General features: G+C 31.7%; 1 protein-coding gene across 1 annotated transcript; it reads left to right on the forward strand.

The window, feature by feature from the left end:
• Nucleotides 1–1,019: 1,019 nt before the first annotated feature.
• On the forward strand, nucleotides 1,020–27,441 carry LOC143067700 (kelch-like protein 26). Its single transcript, XM_076241170.1, has 5 exons — nucleotides 1,020–1,248; nucleotides 3,446–3,844; nucleotides 16,752–16,786; nucleotides 20,767–20,920; nucleotides 25,793–27,441. The coding sequence occupies exons 2-5, from the start codon at nucleotides 3,782–3,784 to the stop codon at nucleotides 27,410–27,412; spliced, it is 1,872 nt and encodes a 623-aa protein (XP_076097285.1). The 5' UTR covers nucleotides 1,020–1,248; nucleotides 3,446–3,781; the 3' UTR covers nucleotides 27,413–27,441.

The following is a 27,441-nucleotide window of genomic DNA, read 5'->3' on the forward strand; positions in this document are numbered from 1 at the left end:
TGTTTTTCTCCTGTTAAATTGGGAACATGGACCATACATCAAAACTTATAAGTCGGAAATAAACTGACATCGCCATGGTAAAAAAAGTAAATGACCAAAGGACAAACATACAACATAGAATATGCGTTAGAGCAACACGAACACCACCAAAATCCGGGGGAATTCCATGTGCTTTGGAAGGATAAGCATACCATGGACATGTGGCATCCAAGTAGTAGTATCACAAGCTATATATAGCTAAGATAATTTAACATTTTATAACCTCTGAAAAGGGAATATTGTCAGTCTAATGCATTTTTTGTTGTCTTGCACAGAAATAACGACAACAATCGAGAACATTTTTTCAAACATTAAGTTTATAACCGACAATAAGATTTTGTTTTTTCTCATTGTTGAAGACCTTACTGTGATCTATAATTTTGTATAACTTGTCTTCGTTTGAACTCAGGTGGATAATTGTCACATTGGCAATCATACTACATCTCCTTATCTTTGTACTCTTTATTTTAAATATATTGTAACTGAATCAATAGTTCTTTTGAATTACTGAATCCATATAATGCATTTAAAAAGTTATACAATATGAAAAATTTTGAAATTAAATTATATCAAAAGTTATACAATATGAAAAAATTTGGATAGAATTTAATTTCTGAAATCCTGGTTATCTGATTATGTCTCATAAAGGTTGTTTTTCTCATTTATTGTCTTCTGCGATAATTTGTACTTTTCCTGATAAGGTTTTGAGGTCTTACAGACGACAAATCTGAAATGATGTTGTGGCTTGTTAAATTTCGTTGAATATTCTAACTGAAGTTCGTCCAAAGTTCGGCGAATATTCTAATGGGAGTTTGTCCACAGAAATCCTGGGTAGTCCCTTATAGCTCTATTGTCATGCTAAATTTTCAAACTCTAACCAGATAAACAATATGCACTCCCTTTTCCTTGACATAAAAACCTAGATAAAAATTTGTTTACGTCCGTGTTTACGTATTCATTTGATTTTTTTAAACAGTGGTAAATTATGTAACTATCAGGAAATATCCTGCACAGTTGTATGCAGAGATATTGCGCATGTTAGAGATTGGTTTAGAACCCTAAACTTTTTGGACAGTAAACAATTTGTAAATTTGTAAAAGGAAGTAAACTGTAGGTCATATGACGTCAACATTTATATTATAAGTTGGATTTGTAAATAAACGAATCAAGGAATAAAAAAATAGGATAGGCTTTACTTTGACGGACAAGGTGAGATACCGTAAACTTAAACTAATTAATAATAAGTGTAAGAGATGGAATAGACATGTATATGTATACTGTATTTATGAAAACATATTAATATTATAAGCATGTTGCATTGATTGCTAGAAAATAGAACAATACTATAATTGTAATTTTTATAAAAAATGAAAGTTTGTATAAATGTCCTTATTAAACATATATGTATATCTAACAAAAAGCACTATTTAAAATACAGTTTTATTTATCAAAAACAAATATTTGTATGTTTTAAAATGTATGAATTATTGGTTCATTAATAAATATCTTTTATTTTCTGCAAACGAATGCTAACTTTTCTTTTTCTTTTTACTATTTTCTAATTATTTTTTTTATTACTCATATTTTATATATTTATATAGATTCTAAATTTTTACAAAAAAAAATTCTAAACCTCATAATATGTTAGTCACGGCATTAAAAGAAATAGTTATGCAAATGCTGAGACTGCCAAATGAGAGCTTTTTCTCAGTGTTGACTCTTTCCCTGTTGAGTATGTATCACTTTCATTAAGAAAACTGAGAAATAAATAAAAATCTATGTTATGTCCAATTATTTATTTGTTTATAATTCTCTTTTGTCAAGTCATATATATATATCAATTTTCTCCACTTGAAGCACAGACAACTACTTAATTTTATTTTATTTTATTTTTTTGTTTTTTTATAAAGAAAATGGTGATTATACAAAAAATGGGGACGAGTAAATAGTTTCATATTCGTGTACTTTCATTGTATTAAATATATTGTATACAAAATTGAACATTTTTGTGCCCACGTCCTCTCTGTGATTTTGTGTATATCAATTTGTATCCATCTAATGAGTTAAGCCTTTTTAAACTGTTTAATAGTTTGTTCTTATGTCGTACGTAACACCACTGCCCGAGTTTAACCCGGCCACATTCTGTATTTGGCTGTCCCAAGTCAAGAGCCTGTAATTCAGTGGTTGTCGTTTGTTGCTGTGTAACATATATATTCGTTTTTTGTTCATCATTTCGTACATGAGTTAGGCCGTAATTTTTCTTGTTTAATTTTTTTACATTCGATATTTCAAAACCTTTTGTAGTTGACTATATTAATATGCTGTATGGAATTTGCTCACATGAAGGCCGTATTAAAGGTGACCTGTAGTTTTTAATTTCTGTTTCATTTGGTGTCTTACGGAGAGTTGTATCATTGGCAACCATACGACGTATTTTTATTTTTATGCCCCACCTACGATAGTAGAGGGGCATTATGTTTTCTGGTCTGTGCCTCCGTTCGTCCGTCCGTCCGTCCGTCCGTCCGTCCGTCCGTCCGTCAGTCTGTGTCTCCGTTCGTCCGTCTGCTTCAGGTTAAAGTTTTTGGTCAAGGTAGTTTTTGAAGAAGTTGAAGTCCAATCAACTTGAAACTTAGTACACTTGTTCCCCATGATATGATCTTTATAATTTTAATGCCAAATTATAGTTTTGACCCCAATTTCATAGTCCACTGAACATAGAAAATGATAGTGCGAAGTTCAGGTTAAAGTTTTTGGTCAAGGTAGTTTTTGATGAAGTTAAAGTTACATCAACTTGAAACTTAGTACACATGTTCCCTATGATATGATCTTTCTAATTTTAATTCCAAATTAAAGTTTTGACCCCAATTTCACGGTCCACTGAACATAGAAAATGATAGTGCGAGTGGGGCATTCGTGTACTATGGACACATTCTTGTTATAATTATTACAGATTCGAAAGTGTTCAACAGTTTTCTTTAGAAAGCTCACTGCACATTTAATCAGGATCATCTGAAAAAGCTAATGATTACCAGACGATTTTATCCATAAATGTCTACAATTTTATTTTTCCACACCTTTTCAAATGATCTTAAAATTCTTTGTGTTTTAATCCCACCACAAAGGATGTCCCAGACTAAATAGTTTATCATTTGTTTGGGTTTTAAAAGCATTCAGTTTGAAAGCAGTTGATATATAGCCCAAAACCATTTCGTTTAAATGTACATAATGTTAATTCAAATGTTATCAAGTTTACAAATTACCTTATTAAAACATGAGATAAGACAATAAAAATGTATTAATTTTATTTATTATTTTTTTTGTATTTTTTTATTCAATTATTTATTTAATATGTAACTATAGTGTTTTCATCAATCATTAATATTCAGTTACCCACATGTTTTTTCAGAGTACACTTGGTTTGTATTTCTGGATGGTTACTACCAGACAAACTAGCATATACCACAATGGCATATGGTACAAAGTTCTTCTTCGTGGATATGGTACTACCAACTGTGTTATTACGAGAACGACATGTCATGATGAAGGTCGACTCGTCGTGTGAAAACAAACAACACCTACGCACAGATATTTAAATAAAATTTATGAATGAATCATGTAGTAAAAGTTCACAGTTAGCGGGTTAAGCAATATTCATATTTTGAATGAATGGAGTATGTAATCTGCATATGATAAAAAGAGGAATATAACCTGAATATTAACCAATCAGGAGGCAACGTTTTAAATGCCACTATTTACAAATATATCTTGCGACCATGTTGTGTTGAGCGGGAGGATTGGATACAAGGTAGGGCTCAGACATGCAGTATAAATGATTTCTTATATTTTATGATATTTTCAAAAGTAATAAAGTACAATTTAAGTAAATATTTTTCAGGCATTTCTAAAATTTGGAAATCAATCCAAATATTTCGTGTTGGTATATACAATTTGGATGCATGATCGAGATTCGGACGGAAATTGTAAATAGAAACTGCTTGGAAAGATAATAGCAGTTGTATTACCAACATTTTTTTTTTAATTAAATGATTTGTGATTGAACTGAGTTAATCTATCTTCCTTATAGTCAATTGCGCTATAATAATATTATTTATTTGTTTATTCAAAGTTAAAAATATTTTGGTGATTGTAATAACTAATATATATGATTTAAGATACATATTTTTATGGACTTTTTTTTCTACGTTTTTTTATACAAATTTGTTACAATTCAGCAGCAATGCTGACAGCGAACAAAAAATAAAGAACATATAATGAAGGTAATTCAAAATTAATAAGAACAAGACACTGACACCAGTGCAATGATTTATTTTACTTATGCATTTTCTTAAATCGACTTGTAAAACACATGTATGTCTAAATTTGTATTGTGAAATGATTGAGAAAAAACAAACATGTATTCATAAAAGAGAACAAAATCTGGTCATCAAGTTCACGTCGAAAAATCAGACTCAAGAAAGCAAAGCAAAAAATGATGATTTTTATCTATAAAAAATAATAAAAAATCGTTGATTCCATGCCGTAGACCTAAATTTTGTATAAATTGAACTTATTATATATAAATTGACTTGTACTAACTTAACCTATGCCAGTGATTCAGAATGACTTGATTGGTATATTTCTGAAATTCAAAAGTGACATCAGGTCAAGCAAATAAACTCTTCATAGATACCAGGACTAAATTTTGTATATACGCCAGACGCGCGTTTCGTCTACAAAAGATTCATCAGTGACGTTCGAATCCAAAAAAGTTAAAAAGGCCAAATAAAGGACGAAGTTGAAGAGCATTGAGGACCAAAATTCCTAAAAGTTTAGCCAAATCCAGCTAAGGTGATCTATGCCTGAGGTAGAAAAGCCTTAGTATTTCAAAATTTCTAAATTTTGTAAACAGTTGATTTATAAATATAACCATATCAATGATAATTCTTGTCAGCACAAAAAGTGCTGACTCCTGGGCTGGTGATACCCTCGGGGAAATAAATCTCCACCAGCACTGTGGCATCGACCCAGTGGTTGTAAATAAACTCATCATAGATACCAGGACTAAATTTTGTATATACGCCAGACGCGCGTTTTGTCTACAAAAGACTCATCAGTGAAGCTGGAATCCAAAAAAGTTAAAAAGGCCAAATAAAGTACGAAGTTGAAGAGCATTGAGGACCAAAATTCCTAAAAATTTGTGTGCATGCTTTGCATGTATGCTACAAATTTGAATTGTAAAAAATAAAAAATGACATTAATGATGTGTATACATGTGAATCCTGTCATGTTTTATTTTATCGATCATGTATACATTTGGTCACTCAAAATAAACTATCGAATTTCAGCCAAGAAGCAAGTTTTGTGCTTAACCTTTTTTCCAGAATGCATCCCCACTAAAAGAGTAAGAACAGCGATTATTTAAGGTGTGTACCTTGGTACCTGTCTTATTTTTTTTATCAGCAGTATAATTTGTAAGGAGTGGGCGGATTATCAAACAGAAAGCTTATCAGAAGATTTTCAATTAATTCTGATAAACTACGTATATGGTTTAAGATGTAGTATGAGTACCAATGAGATTTAGAAATATAAAAAAAAAACCTGTACATTCAGAACACGATAATTGAATATGCAATTTTGATTTAGGTCGTACGTTTTAGAGAATTTATCCCTAACTAAATGTACTTTGGTCAAGGAACAGTAAATGGGCTATGTCACAGATTTTTGGTATGATTTAGCATATAACTTTGACTCGTTGAACTATCACTATAAATCGAGAGAGAAAAAACATCTCTTTTATAGACTAAAATATTACTGATTCCATTCTTTTAAAATAGGCGAATATTTGTATAGAAAGCTCATAGAATAAGGGAAAAACGTTCTTAATTTTTTTTAAATCATAAATTTCTACTCCAAAGATGTTTCTTTTAAAAACTATGTTGTTGGTACATGAATTTCCGTTTTAATTATATAAATTAGCATGGGATCATTGATGGTAAATGTATATATATTTGTTTTAAATATATATATAATAAGTTGATCAGTTAAATAAATCACAAATATTTAAAAAAAAAATTAAAGTCAAACACTTGTCGAGTATTGATAAACATTAAGTATAAAAATAGAAACAAAAGCAACCTCCAAATAGAATATATACAGCTCCTGGCACTTTTATCCTCTGTCATAAACTTTTTTGAAAATTTTTTTCGAACTCCAGCAAATTTAGATAAATGAAAGGGCTAAATATGGTAAATCGACCTTTTAAAAAGTTGATCACCTTGTATCTGCGGTTGTCCTTTAAAAGAGGGACGAAAGATACCAGAGGGACAGTCAAACTCAAAAATCGAAAATAAACTTACAACGCAATGGCTGAAAATGAAAAAGACAAACAGACAAACAACAGTACACATGACACAACATAGAAAACTAAAGAATAAGCAACACGAACCCCACCAAAAACTAGGGGCGATCTCAGGTGCTCCAGAAGGGTAAGCAGATCCTGCTCCACATGTGGCACCCGTCGTGTTGCTCATGTTATAACTGAAATCCGGTAAATAGTCTAATTCGGTAGGTCACATTCATGAAAGGGAAGGGGATTGTAGTAACGACGTAAGGAACATATCCGATATCATATGTGAAACGGTTATTCCATAGCAGTAAACCAACTCGTAATGGCGTCCGTAAAATTTACGAAGGGATGATTTCAACTACACCATTTGAAACTCTTGGTTTAATATCTTCCTTGTGTCAGAGCAGCAACCCGCTATCAAGAAAATCATGATAGGAAATACAAGCACGGGAATATCGTATCAATTGGGATATAAATACCCCGTATGCAGGTGCTGCTTGAATGTTGCTACTTAGAAATTGAAAGTTCACAATTGGAAAGCTGAAATCATCTCTTTTGTCGTAGAGTTTTGTTTTCAACCGACCCTCATTGTCAGTTTCTAGATGTAAGTCAATATATGAGGCCGAGTTAACTGTATCTGTTGTATCCTTTATCTCTAGTCCTGTATCTTTAAGTTAAGTCTGTATTCTAGACGCACGTGTATAACTCAAAGGACAGGAACTAATTAGACATAGGAAGATGTGGCATGAGTGCCAATGAGACAACTCTCCTTCCAAGTCACAATTTATTAAAGTAAACCATTATAGGTCAATAAGAATAAGTATACATAGATTCAAAAGTGCTGAAATTGGGTTGCTGAGATTTGAACTTTATTTAAACTTAAAGAAATTTATTTTTTGTACGTTATTTTATTGCAATTATTAGGATAACCTATAATTTATCCTATTTTGTACGTTATTTTATTGCAATTATTTGGATAACATATTTTTATATTTAACGTCATATGAAAAAGAAGATGTGGTATGATTGCCAATAAGACATCTTTCCATAAGAGACCAAATGACACAGAAATTTAAAGCAACTATAGGTCAAGTCATGTTCATTTTAGCGAAAAATTGTAAACTACGAGGGGACATTTTAGCGCAGAATTAATCCGTAAACCTGTATTTTCGATGGCCCATTTTAGCGAAAATTTCCCTTCTTGAATAATACCCACCTTACTAAAACCATGAACAGTAATGTATTCTGGCTTAATGTTTAAGTTACCAAGAGGGCATACGTTCCATGTAATTCATAGCAAACAAATAATGGTCCAGAGTCGTTCCATGCCAATTATAATAAGCTATTTAATACTAGTAGTTGTCACGCAGATTTTAACGTTAATATTGATACTATCATCAAATTGCAAACAATAACATATATAATAAGAATGTGTCCAAAGTACACGGATGCCCCACCTGCACTATCATTTTCTATGTTCAGTGGACAGTGAATTTGGGGTATACACACTAAGTTGGCATTAAAATTAGAAAGATCATAAGGAACTTGTGTACTAAGTTTCAAGTTGATTGGACTTCAACTTCATCAAAAACTACCTTGACCAAAAACTTTAACCTGAAGTGAGACAGACGGACAGACGGACGGACAGACGAACGAACGGACGGACGTCTAATTCCAGGCTAGAACGAACTTTTAACATTTGATCTAACGTTTTAGGCTTTTAGTGCTGCATTTTAATGGACATGATATATTTTGTATTGTGCAGTCTTATTCTAGTATTATTTTTTTATTATTTATTTATTATTTTTTGTTGTAAAATGGGTTAAAAATGTTGCGCTAAAATGGGCATGGATAATTGTAATTTTCGCTAAAATGGGTTATCTTTCGGCGCTCAAACGTCCTATTTTTCTCTCTCGCTAAAATAACCTATCAAAGCGCTGAAATGTCCTCCACCGGTTCTATATTGTGTTTTTGTCAATATATAAGATAATAATTACATTAGATGTATGTTTCATTATTATATTTTATTCTGATTGGCTAACTGCACATCACGTGTTATTCCGTAAGCAGTTGCATTGCTCAATACAACTTTTCACTCATGATAACACGAGCTCCAACAATAAAGTGCACAGTTGAATTAAATAATAAAATATATAAAATTCGTGTTTTCATGATCATAGCTAAAAAATGTAATTATAAGTATTGAATGCTTCTTTTTGTAACTTTATGGGTTGTAAAAGTGTTGACAGTGCGTACATTTTCATACAAAATGTACTTCGGTCAACGCTTTTACACCCCAATAAATTTACAAAAAGAATAGAATTGAGAATGGAAATGGGGAATGTGTCAAAGAGACAACAACCCGACCAAATAAAAAAACAACAGCAGAAGGTCACCAACAGGTCTTCAATGTAGCGAGAAATTCCCGCACCCGGAGGCGTCCTTCAGCTGGCCCCTAAACAAATATATACTAGTTCAGTGATAATGAACGCCATACTAATTTCCAAATTGTACACAAGAAACTAAAATTAAAATAATACAAGACTAACAAAGGCCAGAGGCTCCTGACTTGGGACAGGCGCAAAAATGCGGCGGGGTTAAACATGTTTGTGAGATCTCAACCCTCCCCCTATACCTCTAACCAATGTAGAAAAGTAAACGCATAACAATACGCACATTAAAATTCAGTTCAAGAGAAGTCCGAGTCTGATGTCAGAAGATGTAACCAAAGAAAATAAACAAAATGACAATAATACATAAATAACAACAGACTACTAGCAGTTAACTGACATGCCAGCTCCAGACTTCAATTAAACTGACTGAAAGATTATGATTTCATCATATGAACATCAGGCACAATCCTTCCCGTTAGGGGTTTAGTATCATACCATCATAACATATATGAGAAGAACATAACCCGTGTCATGCCAACAACTGTTTTTAGAATAAATGTGTTTAGTTCCGACGCAAAGACCTTATCAGTGACTCAATATTAACGCCAAAATATGCAATCTTTAATGACTTGACAACAGTATCGTAATTATATCCCTTCTTAATAAGTCTATTCATAGGTTTTGTAAGTTTCTGAGGTGAATACTGACACCAATTCAATTCTTAAAATAAAATGATAAATTATTGTGACAATAAAAGCTTCTTACGCGTATGTAGATAATTAAGTATTGAAACGGGAATATGTCAAAGGAACAACATCTCGACCAAAGAGCAGAAAACAGCCTAATGCCACTAATGGGTCTTCAACACGTACAGCGATATATTGAAGCTCATATCAGATAACTTCTTGTGTTTGATTTGTCAAGGGTTGTTCTTGTTAACCGTAAGTTTACATGTGTTCCATGCTGCGATGTATCTCAAATCCATGCTTGTTCTTATGAACCCCGATTGTACACGTAGTTTGATTTGTTGATTACAGCAAAGTTTTTCAAATCCACGCGAGTTCATGTATATAAAAAGAAAATGGTATGATTGCCAATAAGACAACTCTCCACAAGAGACCAAATGACACAGAAATTAACAACTATAGGTTATCGAAACGAATTCATTTGTTGCATGTAGCGATATACTTCAAATACATGCAAGTTCATACATGTCTGATCCTCGATTGTTCACGTGGTTTTCATTTGTTGCATACAGCGATGTTTTTCAAATCCACGCGAGTTCATGTATATAAAAAGAAGATGTGGTGCGATTGCCAATGAGACAACTCTCCACAAGAGACCAAATGACACAGAAATTATAAGTCACCGTACGGCAATCAACAATGAGCAAAGCCCAAGCCGCATATTCAGCTATATAAAAGGCCCCGAGTAATTCAAACGAGAAAACTAACGGCATAATTTATGTACAAAAAATGAAAAATAAAACAAATATGTAACATATCAACAAACGACAACCACTGAATTACAGGCTCCTGACCACAGGCGCTTGGGTATATGGTACAGATAATTTTTTAAGTTTTCTTTTTTGTTGATTAAATTATTCAATTTTCTATATTTACAATACATATCTATCACTTCTGTGCATGTCTTTCTTAGTATGGATAGTAAAAATTGTATTTTTCTCTTAGTCGTTTAAATCACTCGAAACTAGGTGAGACATGCACAGAAGTGATAGAAATGTATTATAAATATAGAAAAATGAATATTTTAATCAATAGAAAAGAAAATAATATAAAAAAAATCTGTATCATATACCCAAGCGCCTGTGCTTCTGACTTGATGCTCATTACAGGATTACGATCCATGAATTCCCTTTTTGTTCGAGAAAAAAATCAAAACGTTTATCAATTTTCTTTAATATTAGAGGGCCATGTCAATGAAAATATTCTTTGGTATGTCCTAAGAAATATATGACTTAGGACATAATTTGGGATGGTCTTGGAACGTGTCTGAGAAATGTGTGGGATGGACAACTTCGATTGTCCTAGGACCATCCTAACACATGTATTTAATAAATAAAAATATGTAGAGAATTAAATTAAATATATTTTAAAGTATTTCAGTATATATGTAAATGGCGGAAGGTTGCATATCTTATTTTAAAAAATATAACACAAAATAAAGTTTTAACGTATTACAAACAAAATACATCATATTGAAAACGAACAAATTTCATACTAGAACTAAACTAAATTGTCACAAAACTTTGTTAGAATCTCGTTTCGTGCTGCAATTTAAGCTATATAAACTAGTAGTTTTGTCCTTAGGTCTTCTCTTTTGAATTACATGTATTGAATCAGCCTGTTAGAAAAGAATTCAAATTTGACTTAAACCGAAATTCAAATGTTTTCCACATTTCAATTTTTGTTGTACCATTTGGTCAGGTGCCAAAAAAAATGCTGCTTATGTTGACAGAACTTTTTTTTTTATCAAAGGTCAGCACAAATGATTTAAGTGAACGTAACTTTTGGGTTTATAGACATATCTGAAAACTGGCTACTAGCGCAGTGGCTGCTCGCTTGAGCCTGATATAATATGACATCGTCACACATTAATTATCGGAGATGGATTTCCAATTCAGATTATTTTGTTCTTATAAAAAGCAATTTTAGTTCTTATAGTACATCACCAAACTACTCCGGAATACCAATGCTTTTAGATATGTAACATAATGATTGTTCTAGAACAACCAGACAAAGTACTTGTCATATGTTTTTATTCCAAAAACTAAATCTGAATACTATAAACGCTCTTTGTTGATATTTGGAAGTATATAATGAATCAATTTGTCTACAATTTTAAAATAATGTAACACAATTAATCTGTTAAAAACATAAATTGAATAATATTTTGTTTATAGTTATTATACTAGTTTAATATTTATATCACTATTTCTATCATTAAATGTGATACTTGCTGTTGAAATATATGTATATAACCAAGGAACTTATTGTAAACTAGTCTTTTTAAGGAAATTATTATCATTATCAAATTCAGCTTGCTGAGGTAAATGACCAAAGGGGGATTTTTTTCAGCAAGCTATCAAACGAATCATATTTAAAAGAAGAAGGCATGGTATATATAGTGTCTTAACAAAAATTAATTCCTCAAATACTGACCGAAGGCCATATCTGCTGCTTTTATTCTAACTTAGGAACAAATTATCTTATGTGACTTTTGTTATACTGACTTACAGTTTTAGTCATGACTCTCCCTTTTTGAGGAACTGTTACGATTTAGACTATAAAGATTCTTTAAACCTATGTCAACCAATGTTGATTGTGTACGTATTGACTGGTTTACAAAATAATGAATAATTTACTAAGAAATATTTTGTTACACTTTATATATCTAAAGGGTTTGAACATGCACTTTCGTAATAAATCAGATAAAACCTTATTTTACTGTTATGTCATAAACTGCAACAAAAGTACAGATGTTGCTATTTGTTTTAATTTATTTTTTTTTGTTCTTTGGTAAATATCAACGATAATTTAACTTGAATTTACGTAAAGAAAGTTCGGTTAGTATCGGCATAGTCAAATAGTGTCAACTAATATTCTATCCGTTCAGATATTATTGAAATAATTGGTAGTAGTCTCGGTTATTTTTTTCAATTATTTATAAGTCTGTTTTGTTTTACGGTTACCTACTTTTTCTAGGATATTTAGAATAAAACAAACTTTAACATTCTAATTTAAAGAGATACACTTGTTTAGAAAGTTTATATATATTTAATACATAATATGCGCGTTTATTGCATAGTTCACAATATTTCAACAAGGGTTACCTCTAGAATGAGTCAAGTTTCTTGTATTACAAATGTTTTATCTTTGTTTTGCATTGTATTAATGGCGATATTTAAGGACTGACGATGACAATTTGTAACATACAATGCATTCATTAGATGGACTTCAGACAGAAGGGACAATAATACGAGCAATGATAAAAACATCACTTTAAACCATCCAGCAACTAAAAAAATCTTATATCCATTTATTAAACTAATCTTATTTGCAAATCGAAATCAGAGTTATTTATTGGCGAGGTTTTTTTTTAAATATTTTTCGATTTTTCTAATAAAACTTAGCAAAGACAAGGCACGTCCGCTTCACTCTGCCTTCCTGGAATATAAAGTATATTAACCATTAAGGGTAGCAGGAAATGATCTTGAAAATATTATTTCGGGAAGTACATCTTTATATGTGTAGATGTAACAGTAAATTCCGTCTGGTAGTTAAATGTTTCCAGAGCATTTTTTCCTACACAGCTACTTTTGCATAGGTACTATTTCTGTACTAAAAATCTGTAGTACTGGAAATTTACTTTTAATATTCAGTACTATTTTGTTACTTTAAAATTATTGTAATATTTAGGTACCTGTAACAGATTTTACAGTACTTAATTTGTACTTGAAATTTAGGTACTACATATTTTTAGTTACTACCGTTACGTTTTCGGCATTTTGAAAGTTTTTCTATTTCAAATCTCTTAAAATTATGATTTTCAAACATGGAATATTGTATTATTTCTGTACCAAAATATTTAGTACAAATCAAGTACTGTAAAATACAAGTACTTAAATATTACAATAATTTTAAAGTAAAGAAAAAGTACTAAATATTAAAAGTAAATTTCCAGTACTACATATTGTTAGTACAGAAATAGTACCTATGCAAAAGTAGCTGTGTAGTAGGTGAACCCATGATTAATTCTCTAGAAAAATAAATTGGGGATATTTTTTATGGGGAATGAGCCAATAAAGCTAGTAAAATATGTCTTAGGAAAATTGACTAGAGACTTCATTTTCTGACAAAATTCAGAATAGGAAATAAATGATTAGGAAAACTGTTAACTGTTTGGAAAAAAGTCAAAGTAATTAAATTTACAAATAAATATGTCTCTTTATGGCATCAATTTCTGGAGAATTCTTTCATATTATATCAAATTTTATTGAATTATTTACTTAACATCTAGTGAAAATTAATTCATGAAAATTCAAATTTATATCATTTTTTTCTGACAAACTAAAATACTATATATCTATAAATTAAAAGACCATTTTGCTAGGAATATATGTATAACTCCACTCAAACGATTTCAATTCTGAGACTGCAATCCTATATATTATTTGTATAATGAATATTTGAATAGTAAAGTACTGAAACTCATGTTTCCTAAAAACCTGATAAAATGCCCTTTTATTATTTTGCAAGGACAATTTTATTTTTTTAATTCTATATGTTTTAACTCCGACGTGGGACAGTTAATGACAAGATACCATCTATCCCATCTCAAAATTAAGAACAGGGTGTTCATTGTAAGTAAAACTTGCTGTTTGTTTCTGTCAAAATGTATTTTATTTCTTGTAAAATTAATTTCTGACAAGTTGGAATGATTTTGTTCTGATTTCGAAGTTATAGAGAACAATGTAGAAAAGAGCAATAGAAAAATAAAGAGACGTGGTATGATAACTAATAAAACAATGATATACATAAGACAAAAAGAGAATAAAATGAATATCTGCAAAACTAACTGGATTTCTTTCAGGAAATGAAAATAAATATGAAGAATCTGATGATCTAATAAATATTATGTAATTTGTAAATATTTTGTCTACCTTCCTTTATTCAAATGAAATTTCATTCTTTGACTGAAATTAAAAGGCGGGAATTGTAAGTTCAAAGGTTCATCTCTATGACAGAAGGCTTGGTATCAAGAGCTTTATTAACAATTTAAATAATTTGCGTTAAATCTTTTGTAAGCTTCCCGCATATTGCTTCAAGAAGTTTGTGGTTTTCAAGGTGCAGTTAAATTCTTAGTTTAAACATGTTGCTGGCTGTTTTGTATTAATAATGACATACCCCCGACTTGAAAGGTTCCGTAGGGTATAAGTTCTGGCTTAATATAATCACATTTATGCATACATTTCGCAGCAAATATGTACACGTATTAGATTTGTTTACGTGTTGGTAATTTCACCTTGCAGCCTTTTCGAATCCATTCAATTTTTACAGCCGATTTCATTGAGTGTGTAGGCAAAGGTAATATCTCTGGTTAGCTTGCTTATTAGTTGAACCGTGAAGTCATTGTTAGGTATGGGAAAATACCCTCTTTAAGAGTAGACTAGTCCGACAGATAACCTATCTATCTGTCAGTTAGACTAGGCTACTTCGAAAGGAGGGTAGTATACCTGACCTAACAATGACTTAACAGGTTCAGCTAACAAGCAAGCTTACAAAAGACATTACCTTTGCCTACAAACTCAATGAAATCGGCTGTAAAACTTAATATGCTTATCATTCTTTTGATTCCTGGCATGTAACACGAATCTGTCATGGTGTATGCCTATTTATTAGTAAAATTAGTTTAATCAGGGTAAGTGCGATGTTTTAAAGTTCGGATTTCATATAAACTTTACAGATACTATGGGTTTTGTTCTATTATCTGTCTAAATTGCAAAATATTAAACTATGATAGAAACAATTTGATTGAGGGATATAATTAGCCATGTCGGAACGGGAATGGAATATGGCTATACAACGGCTGGAAGAAAAAGTAAAATAACACAAAAATACCGAAAATAAAAATAAAAAGGAGGGGTGCATGCAGTGGTTCCGATAGATTACCAAATCACAGAGATTCTTGCTTGCAAATTTCTCCAAGACAAATTAGTATTGGATGAAGACAGGGTATAGAGTACTGATTACATTCGTTTCTTAGATAACACTGGTACTAGTATACTGTGTTGTGTATTGTTCAGCAGTTTGTGTTCCGGCTGTCTTATAAAATGCATGAACTAATTCTAAAGTGTTGTCTTGTATGCCATAGTATTTAAGTTTGTTCAAAATTTATGGAGCATCCATTTAACTTCAAAAAAGGGGTTTGGGGGGGGGGTATTGTTTTTTTTCTGACACATATTTTTTTACGCGCAAATCGCAAACATTTTCGTGGAATATCTGCTTTTGGAATATTTTTTTTGTCATCTGCTTGACCAGAATATTTTTTTTCATCAGAATATCCCTCCCTTTTCCCCATCCTTTTTGAGTTAAATGGTCGTTCCCTTAATCGAATGCTCTGGCTAAAGCCATACTAATGTGGTTTATTCTAATACCAGTTTGTTATTGTTAATTCAGGTTTATTATGCAGTTCTTGCATAAAATAAATCGGTTGTGACTAGCATGATCTCATGTTGGCGCCGGGTAGATTAGGATGCATGGTATTTTATTTTCGTCTAAATAGTCCTTGGTGCTACTGGCTAACCCACACTGTGACCCCGTTCTCATCAGCAGGGCATAAACATGAAAAAAGCGACCCTGTTTTGTGGCACACTCGTACCACTAAAAAAATAGGAAATAACAACACCCCCCCCCCCCCCCCCGGGAGCAAATTCAAGTTCAAGCGTTAGCGTTAGGCGTTTTTTTTTATGTTGGTGCTAGGTACATTAATAGTGCCAGTGTTTTAGTAAAAATGATGGTTAATAAGAATAAGAATTTTATTATTGTTAATAATATTGTATCAAGAAATTAATGAGGGCCCTCATGGGGTTTTTGATTATGTGATTACTTGGCCGTTTTTTTAATGATTATTTGATTATTAAGCCAAATATTTCATGATTATTTGATTACCTAGGACTGTATTTTTAGTTTATGATTATTTGATTACTAAAGATAAGCAAATATTTAATGATTATGTGATTATATTGGCAAAAAAATGGTGATTATGTGATTACTAGGACCCCCCCATGAGGGGCCTCATTAATATGTGCGCTATCTGTTTTTCTTTGAAATTAATATAGTTCTTTTAATTTAATAAGTCCACTAATGCTAGATTTGTGCCGATATACAGTTGTGTAGTAGGTTTTCCTATCATAGAACAAATGAATAACATAGCTTTTTTTTTAATTACAGACGAGAAAAAGAATGTCACTCTCCAGTACCGGAAGGTAAGAAAAGCACTTTCATGTTTTGAAAATGGAGAATGTGTGATAGACCGGCATCGACAAGGTTAGGTAATACCCGAATATTGAACAAAGTGTTTAAAGATTGATGACAAAAATGATCTTGTGTACGTTTGATAACTAACTTTTCAACATTTTAACAAACAGTATGACTGACATGTCACGTTAGTGTGTTTTGATCGAGTTTTAGGCCGAGCCACGATGACCTAGTTTTTTACGAAAAACATGTCTGGGTGTCTGTATTTATATAAATGGAAAATTTCACACCACACTTAGTTTGTTTTTAATGATGAATGTGCAACGTATGAAAATTTCTTTGTTGTCCTTCTCCCAATCTACTGATCGTATTAATTACCGCGAAATTATGAACCAGATACATTTTGTACTCAGCCACCCACGTGATAAGTAACCTATATATCTGTAATCAGCTGATGTCGGAATGTCATTTATTTACTGCACATGCCCAGTAACATTTATTTTGCCCCACATTTGTATTTGTAAACAAATGTTTATATATTTGAACACTTCATCAATGTATGCTGTGGAAAAATAAAGTTTTCTTTGAGGTTAGTGAAGTTTATTTACATACTTTTTAAATCATACATTGATAGACTGGACATCAAAATTGGTGTTCAGGTTATTTTTTTTTTAAATTGAAATATATAAACTCATAAATTGTATTATGATGTACAGAAGATGTGATAACCTTTCTAATTCTATAGAGAGAGAAAAAAAAAACAATACCAGGAATGACTTGATTATTTTCAACAAATAATTCAATAATTTATTTGTTGATAATGTACAAATGCTTTTTTTATAAAGCTAATAAGAGTTTCAAATTGACATCTTATTGAAATATACTGCATGTTTACAAACTACGATAGTATATGAGGTCAGTTGACCACAACCTACTTGGCACAGTGACAATTGACCAACATTTTACCTTGCCATCACAGTGGCGGATCCAGAAAAAAAATTGGGGGTGGTCGCAAATAAATATTGAATGGTATGATTATTTTTGACATTATGGAAGATCATGAATTTGGACAACACCATGCAATGCACATATTCCTAGGTAAAGGAATTTAAAGACATGTAAAACTGATTTTTATTTAAGACGCTTATATATATAGACAATATATTGCAATCTAAAATAGCAAAACATACATGTACATGCAACTGTCATCTGAATGAGGCAAGCTGTAAAAAAAGTTTAGCTAAAATGTTCCGAATCGGTAAAAATAGTTCTACGTAAAATTGTTCAAAATTTACTAATTTAACAAAGAGTCGTTTATCAGGTCATTCAACATCATGCGTCGCGGGTGTTTCCTTGCAAAGTTATCTATAATTTGTTTTATGTTTAGTTCCAAACTGTAGTGCACATGCATCAACGCAAGTCCGTTTAACGCGATTGTCCCATAATTGTTCTCATGTAGGTTTTTAAAAGTGATAACTCACTGTTGGATCGCTCACATTCGCAACTCGTCACCCCCATGGTAGCTATGATTTTTAAGATAACAGAAATATTTGGAAAGTCTGTTTTGTAACATACTTTCAGAGCACCGGCTACAGTTTCTGGTTTTGAAAGCAAGTTGACTCGCAAGTCTTTTGCCACAAACGCAGTTCGGACGGCATTGCAGATGGACTCGGCAAATCAGTATGGTAAAAGTCTACAAAATGTTTAATTTCATCAAATGTTGCGCTTTGTACAAATGCCGGTACCAACTTCAGTGCTTGAATTGCTGTTGATTTTGGGGGAAAGGGGTGGTGCTCACAGAGATAGATAAATAAATTTAAATCATTCATAATGGTTGTTTTTTTCAAAATGTACATAAATGAAATTTAAAACCGAGACTCCGTTAGTTGGACAATGCTATTATATATGGAAATTTCACTTAAAAATACAAAAATAATTTGTATTTACCTTTCAAAATAAGAAGTCAACTTCTTCATATTGACGAGCTGTTTTGACAATTTAATTAGATGTATACAGGTGAAACGCATTGATCTGTATATATTCTATCATTGTGACACCTCTAGGTATCCAGGTAATCCATAACCAATTAGTGCGATGAAAGGATTAATCTTAAGTATTAATTTGTTAATTAGCTAGTTATTGAAAAAAATAGACACTTAAAAAAATTTTGAGGTTCGTCATGGGGGTGGTCCGGTGCGCCGTGGGACCACCCCCTGGATCCGCCACTGCATCATGAGTTGAACATGTGCACCTAAGACTAAGTTGAATGCATAGATGAGTAGTAATTGATTTTTGCTTTTACAACATAATGTTCATGTATTAAGTGATACAAAATATATGTAAAAGTGTTCAAACTGAATGCACTTATATATCAAATTGTTATGAACATGTGTGATCTTGAACTGGACATAAAAGAATAAAAACTTTCTTGGAAGATTTTTGATCGAGATGTCTCTCATTTAATAGTAATTTATTTCATCCTTCCAAACCGTAAAAAATGTTAAATATTAAAATAAGTTAAGACTTTTCATTGATTGCTGTATATTCAGCAGATAGTGGGAAATATGTCATGAATAATGAGATATTATATTGCACTTCAATGAAGATTGTTACCCGTATTTGACCAATATCTTGAAAACTTAAATTTTGCAGTCATATTTTGGTATCACGTCGTTGTCGTCCAAAGACATTTTGTTTTCGTACAATAACTTTAGGATTAGTTAATATACATCTAAGATATATAATCACAAGGTTTATGACCACAAAAGAAAGGTTTGGATTGATTTTGGGGGTTATGGTCCCAACAGCTTAGGAATTGGGGGCCAAAAAGGGTCCCAAATAAGCATTTTTCCTGTTTCCAGACAATAACTTGTGGAATGGTGTAGGGATCTCTATGAAATTATACCACAAGTTTCCATTTCACAAAGGGATGGTAAGAATTGGCTGGGGGGGGGGGGGGGGCTCAAACTGTTAAGGAATTAGGGGCAAAACAGGGGAAAATTAAGGGTGTCCTGGTTAATGGACAATTACTAACGTAAGAAACATAATTTAAAAGCATAAAAAGCAGTGTAAGGGAGGTAATTCAAACATAACATTGACAGTTATCTGTCTTACACTGCTTTTATATTATGTATAAAGAAATATTATATTGTCTTGAGGTGATTAGCTGTCAATTTATTTTTACAAGTTTCTATTTTAAAAATGCTGATTGATGTAGAAAATTTAAGCTATGATTATGCATATCATTTTCTGTTTTAAGACTTTTATGATGTATTAAAATGGGTTATTATGGTTGCAAACTCCATTGGAAATTTGAATTGAGATTATGACCATAGCTTGAGGGAAGGAATTTTTTTGGGGGGAAAAAGCGTGGAGGTGCAATTTGTTCTCATTCGTTGTGGTCAATTCGCAACAGTAAAGTGTAATAGTGTATTGCACAAAAGCAAAAAAAAAATTAATATAATTTCAAAACACATAAACCAATTCAAATTCTTTAACTTCAGTTATTCTGTGTTAGAAACTTATTATGTATCAAATATTTAATTAAAATCCAAATTCAGACCTGTATCAAGTGCGAATATTGTGTCCATTTTTGCCCCAACTGTTCAGGGTTGGACCTCTGCTGTCATATACAGGTGCGCTCAGCGAAGCAAAATATTTTATTCAGTAATTTAAACTTTTACTAGCACTGACAATTTAATGACAATAAACTTCTGCTGGTATGTTTGATTTATTTTATTTTATTTCTCTAATTCCCTAGAACATGATTGTTTTGATCTTGTTGACAAGCAGAGAAATTAACTGAAAGATTTTTGTACCATTCACAATAATCAGGCTAAATGTTGCCTAAGTTAAGAAGATCACAGCGATTTACATAGGATAATATACCGGTAGTGGCTGTTATTGACATTACACATAGTGAGTGATTTTGATGCTTAAGATCCTTTTATTCTGAAAAGCATAAAGTTTTAATTATTTCTTTTTGTAGTAAATCTCTCAACACCAACAATGATATAATGACAAATAATCAGCGGTCTAAATCAAAGACATATGGCGATACAGTAATACAACAGTTTAGAAGTTTGAGGGACAAAGATGAGCTCTGTGATTTCCAGGTATCAGCTGATGGCAGAATATTTAAGGTATGAAAAGATAATGAAGAACAGGTGACTTAATAAAAAGATGGAATTTATTTATATGAGCCTAGCATTTAGAATTAAGTACAGTGGAATGACTGGAGTCAAAGTTCTCTGGTGATATTTTATCTTTTTCCCTTAGATATTCAGAATAAGATGTTTTGTAGGATAATGTTTTAAATCTACTTATAATAGACATGGGGTCTTTAATTTGAGATCCTTGAACAGGAAATTAAAGTCAAGGTCAAAGTTCAATTTTATGTTCTAGATTTTGACCTTTGCTGAAATATAAAAATTACAAGATGTGGTATAATTGCCAATGAGACAACTCTCCACCAGAGACCAAAAAAACATTGAGGTTAACAACTACAGAACTATAACACATACAAAATACACATGACCTTAAAAAGGTCAACTACAAGTAACCTTATGCAAACTGGTAGTAGTCATTTCTGAAATAATTTCATGTTACAATACATAGTAACCATACATTTGTAAAATCAGTGTGAAGTAACCTATCATTTGACACCAGATTGACATTTTGAAAACTGGCAAGAATTAATTATCCCCCTCATTCCAAGCAATAGTATATAGAAACCATATAACTTTGGGATCAGTGTAATAGAAGCTATCAAATATATGCATATGATACTGGAAGTGACATTTTTTTGTACTTAGGACGAAACCAATTATCTCCCCATTTCAAAAGGTACATTTAATATAAAATCTTCAATCATTTTAGGAATCAGGTAGGCTATCTATCACTTGGCACCAGAAGTAACTTCTTTTACACCAGATTTAGCTGATCATCACTCTTTAATACTTCAAAGAAAACAACTACAAACAATATTTTTGAATATCTGTGCAAGATTAATTATCTCCAAACACTTTTTCTAGTATGAATGTGGGTTTTTTTTTTTTGCTGACTGGCCCTAATAGGCTTTGTGAGCTTTTGCCATCAACTGACATTCTTCATTGTATGAACCATAAGAGATAGGGAGAAATGTAAGTTGTCATAATGACCAGAACAATAAGATCAATAAATAAGTTGAAGTTGCTGCCTTTGATTTTTTTACCCTCACAATGTTGCACAATGTTTAACAAAATAATATATACAAATAAGTCAACATAGAGGAAATTATCAAAACAACATCTGATAAACAAATTTAATAATACTTTTAGATATTTGGATGATATTTTGGCTCTCAATAATGACGACTTCAGTATGTATATTAATGAAATTTATCCTGTTGAACTTACTTTAAATAAAGCTAATACTAACAATGACCACTGCCCTTTTCTCGATCTTGATATCTATATCACTAATGGAAAGCTGAATACTAAAATTTATGATAAAAGGGATGATTTTTCATTTCCTATCTTTAATTATCCGTTTTTAGATGGTGACGTTCCCTTGTCACCATCTTACGGTGTTTATATATCTCAACTTGTACGATTCGCTCGTGTATGTAACAATGTTTTAGATTTTAACGAGAGAAATTTATGTATTACTGAAAAATTATTACACCAGGATTTTCGATATCACAAACTAGTCAAAACATTTACTAAATTTTATCATCGGTATAAAGACATCATTCGTAAATATAGCTCAACATGCAGACTTCTAATACGTTCAGGTATTTCACATCCAATTTTTTATGGTAATATTCTTTATAAAGCACAAAGGTGTCAGTATTCACCTCAGAAACTTACAAAACCTTTGAATAGACTTATTAAGAAGGGATATAATTACGATACTGTTTCAAGTCATTAAAGATTGCATATTTTGGCGTTAATATTGAGTCACTGATAAGGTCTTTGCATCGGAACTAAACACATTTATTCTAAAAACAGTTGTTGGCATGACACGGGTTATGTTCTTCTCATATATGTTATGATGGTATGATACTAAACCCCTAACGGGAAGGATTGTGCCTGATGTTCATATGATGAAATCATAATCTTTCAGTCAGTTTAGTTGAAGTCTGGAGCTGGCATGTCAGTTAACTGCTAGTAGTCTGTTGTTATTTATGTATTATTGTCATTTTGTTTATTTTCTTTGGTTACATCTTTTGACATCAGACTCGGATTTCTCTTGAACTGAATTTTAATGTGCGTATTGTTATGCGTTTACTTTACTACATTGGTTAGAGGTATAGGGGGAGGGTTGAGATCTCACAAACATGTTTAACCCCGCCGCATTTTTGCGCCTGTCCCAAGTCAGGAGCCTCTGGCCTTTGTTAGTCTTGTATTATTTTAATTTTAGTTTCTTGTGTACAATTTGGAAATTAGTATGGTGTTCATTATCACTGGACTAGTATATATTTGTTTAGGGGCCAGCTGAAGGACGCCTCCGGGTGCGGGTATTTCTCGCTACATTGAAGACCTGTTGGTGACCCTCTGCTGTTGTTTTTTATTTGGGCGGGTTGTTGTCTCTTTGACACATTCCCCATTTCCATTCTCAATTTTATCCTACGTGGATATATTGCCCTTGAACCATGACTATTACTCATTTTTGCAAAACCATGAAAGATAGAAAAACCTTAAGGTAGCAAAAATATTCAACAAAATTAAATCTGCAATAAAGAAAAATTGCTGAAAGGTATACAGATAAAAAATTAGCTGAAAAGTATACAGATTTCTGGAAAGACAGTCTGTTAACGACCAAAATAACCATAATTGAAACAAACTAAGAGCATGCAGAAAATTGAAAAAAGAATACAAATTAGAAAACTTTTTATTAATAGATTTGGATCGATACATGATATCAAATTTTATAAAAATAAGAATAAGTAATAGTAATCTAAATATTGAACAGGGTAGACACCGTAAATTACCTTTGGAAAAAAGATTATGTCCTCTCTGTAAAAAGGAAGTAGAAGATGAATATCATTTTGCTTTAAAATGCCAAATTTTAAAAGAATGTAGGCAAAAACTTTTTCAGGAAGTAGAGATTATAGTTCAAGATTTCACCAAAATGTCTGATGAGGAAAAATTTGCATTTATGTGTTTTAATGATTATGACGTAACTATAATTATTGTGAAGGGAGTTAATGATTTATATCTATTAAGAAATAGCCTAGCTGATAAGAAAAACTAGTCGATGTAACAAAGTTATGATTATTTTATATTTTTCTTATAGTATTTGTTATGATATATATATTTTATAACAATTGCATTATGAATTAATGTACTTGTATTTTCAAATTTGCCAAAGTTTCACCTACTCCTAAACATCTAAATATATATATAGCTATATGTCTTATATAGAATATGAATGCTGTTTAAATTTCAATATTGTATGTTTGTAATGATTGTCATGTTTGTCTGGATAACAATTCAATATTTGGATTTTACACCAATAAAATTATTTGATTTTATTTAATTTGAAACCCCTTATAGGAGTAAATGCCCATAAAACAAGGTGTTTGATATAAGAAGATGTGGTATGAGTGCCAATGAGACAACCTTCCATCCAAGTCACAATATGTAAAAGAAAAACCTTTTTTTTACCAATTTTTGTGTAATTTTAAGCACAAGAAGATCCACAAATAAGATAACATTTTCCAAATTGTCAACTGTCTCCTTATAGGAGTTATTGTCCCTGAATGACAATATCTTTAATTTAGGTTTTATTTTCTCATTAACTTTGATTCATAAATAGCAACAATATATAGCAAAAATGTCCAGTAAATAAGATATTCATATAAGTCAACGTGTCAGAAAATGACTCTTTGTAGGAGTGCCCCTAAGTTATGATTTTACCAATTTTTGGCATTTTTGTTAAAAACTATAGCAGTTGAAATGAAAATCAGTACAAAATCTACAAAAATGTGACTAGATAAGATTTATAAATAAGCAAACATTATTGATTACAATAAAAATAAAGTAATTATCAACATGGCATATTTTAACTAGGTGAGCATGTCTGGCTCTTGACATCTTGTTTGCAATTTATAAAATTGTTTATGATATCTGGTCTAATAATTTGTTAAAGTAACATTTAAAATCAGAGTTATCTTCCATTGACCATCATTGTATTGTGACCAAGTACTTAACCAGCACCTATAATTATGGTACTTATATAAATTTATCATTACTTTGGCTTATTTGTTGACCTAATATATATTAATGAACAAAGGAAAATATTGAGTTTGGTATGTTATATTTTCAAATTTCTTCTCTGAAATTACACATGTACATGTACACTTTGATCGAGAGTTGTCTCATTGGCACTCGTACTACATTTTTTTATATCTATGAACTATATGGTCAAATTATGGATATTTTTGTATTTTTATTCTGCCAGTTAAGGGTACTTATTGGTTATAATCATTTTATAATCATTTTGGACCAGATTCTCAACAGCTGTCAAAGGATTCTGTGTAATAAATGATAATACATTCATATTGATGATGTCACTTAATCCAATCAGAAATTAGGATCTTTACAAACAGGGAAGTTTTGTTGTTTTGTTGTTTATCTTCTGAACCTTTCCCCCATGCTTTTCAAATTGAGATATGTTGTTAATGATGAAAAAATGTAGGTCATGTCCCATATTAACAATTTTCCTTTTTCTTTTTAGGATTGTATATTCTTCTATGAAAACAAATTATCTTTGATCTTAATAATTTTCAGATTTATCATTTTATAGTTTCCAGAATGAAAAATGTGACTATTTAGAGGATGTCCCACATTTTGTCCCATGATAACTCAAATTTGATGATTAGATTTTTGAGAAATTCTACAAGTATTTCATTTTTTTTTTGTTTTGTGTCTCAAATTCAACCACATTATGAAGTACTCTTTTTCAGGTTCTTAAAACTGGTACATTGTACTTCTAAAGTTACTAAGCATGACATTTAATATCTTTTATAGGTTCATAAAGCTATGTTGGCTGCCACCAGTGATTACTTCCGAGTCATGTTTTCTGGTACCATGGCTGAAAGTAAGCAAGACATGATTGACCTAAAAGGAGTTTCAGCAGAAGGACTTTTCCACATCGTTGAATTTATTTATAGTGGAGAAATAGCGCTAACCCTTTTGAATCTCCAAGAAGTAGTTCATACAGCTAGTCATTTGCAAGTCATGTCTGCATTGGATCTTTGTAGTTCATACATCAAATCTTTGCTAACATTTGAGAATGCCAAAGATTTTCTGACCATTGCTAACACGTATTCTTTATATGAAGTTCTTAAGCATTGGCATAATCTGATTTTGTCACAGTTTTATGAGTTTGCCAAAACGAAACTCTTCTTGGAACTGGATTCTTCTGATTTAATTGATTATATTAGTGATGATAAGTTGCGGACTAGTTCTGAACACAAACTATTTAAGATTTTAGAACTTTGGTTTCGTTTTAATTCTAGTAGCATTGCATCAGGTGTTGCATTACGGGTATTAAATCATATCAGATTTGGCCTGATGACGGAATTAGAGCTAAGTACAGTTCAAGAGAGTGAAGTGATCAAACGATGTGCTGGGTCCATTCAGAATATATTAAAAGGATTCAAATTCCACACCGATTGTAGGAAAGGACATCCTGTTATTGATGAGAGCTGTATAATCCGACATTCTCGACCAGCGCTCATCCTAGTTCATTACGGGTCTTCTCATCAACCGTTCCAAATTACTTCATACGATCCAAGAAGTGAACAGTTTTACAGTTTATTTTCTGATTTGAATGGAAGCAGAGATTGTCGTATTAATGTGATAGATAATTTTACTTACATTTGTAGTATAGTAGATTTTGGTGGTGGAACTTTGATGAGTTCCACTTTTAGATTTGATCCTAGGCATTTAGTTGGTCAGGATCTGCCTCCAATGAGAAAACTTAGACTTGATTTTGCACTGGTTGCTGATAAAGAATGTTTGTATGTGTTGGGAGGAAGCAATGAACAGTATGCTATCTTAGACTCTGTCGAATGTTTCAATGTGAAGACAAATTCGTGGTCCGATTTACCTCCTCTTCCTTCAGCTCTCCACTCCCTTGCTGCAGAAGTTTACGGTGACAAAATCTACCTCTCGGGAGGTGTGTCTAGTCATGATCGTCAAGCAACAAATACATTTCTCTCGTATAGTCCTGGATCAAGGAAATATGATGCAATGCGAGGGATGTTTTATGCTCGTAGATTACATGAAATGGTCGCCTTCAAGGGCAAAATGTATGTATTTGGAGGAATACCAAGACAAGGTGTTCCCTTGCATGGACAAATTCCCATTGAGTATTATGATTTCGTGACAAATCAATGGAATATGCTTTCATCTACTCTCAGCGGAAGGTCAATTGGACACTACATTGTGTTTGAGAATGAAATTTTATCATTAGGACATGAGCATCAAAATGCTAAGGAGAATGAGATTTGGGTATATAATCCAGACTGTGATAGTTGGAAAAATTATGCGAAAGCACCTCAGCGAGCAAACCTCACTTCAGCAATATGCTGTCAGATGCAAGTCAATTTTGATGACGAAAAAGTTGTTAAAAAGGTTTTTTGAAAGAATAGAAAATCAAAAAAAATATCAAA

The sequence above is a fragment of the Mytilus galloprovincialis genome, chromosome 3 (assembly GCF_965363235.1).
Source record: "Mytilus galloprovincialis chromosome 3, xbMytGall1.hap1.1, whole genome shotgun sequence".
Lineage (NCBI taxonomy): Eukaryota > Metazoa > Mollusca > Bivalvia > Mytilida > Mytilidae > Mytilus > Mytilus galloprovincialis.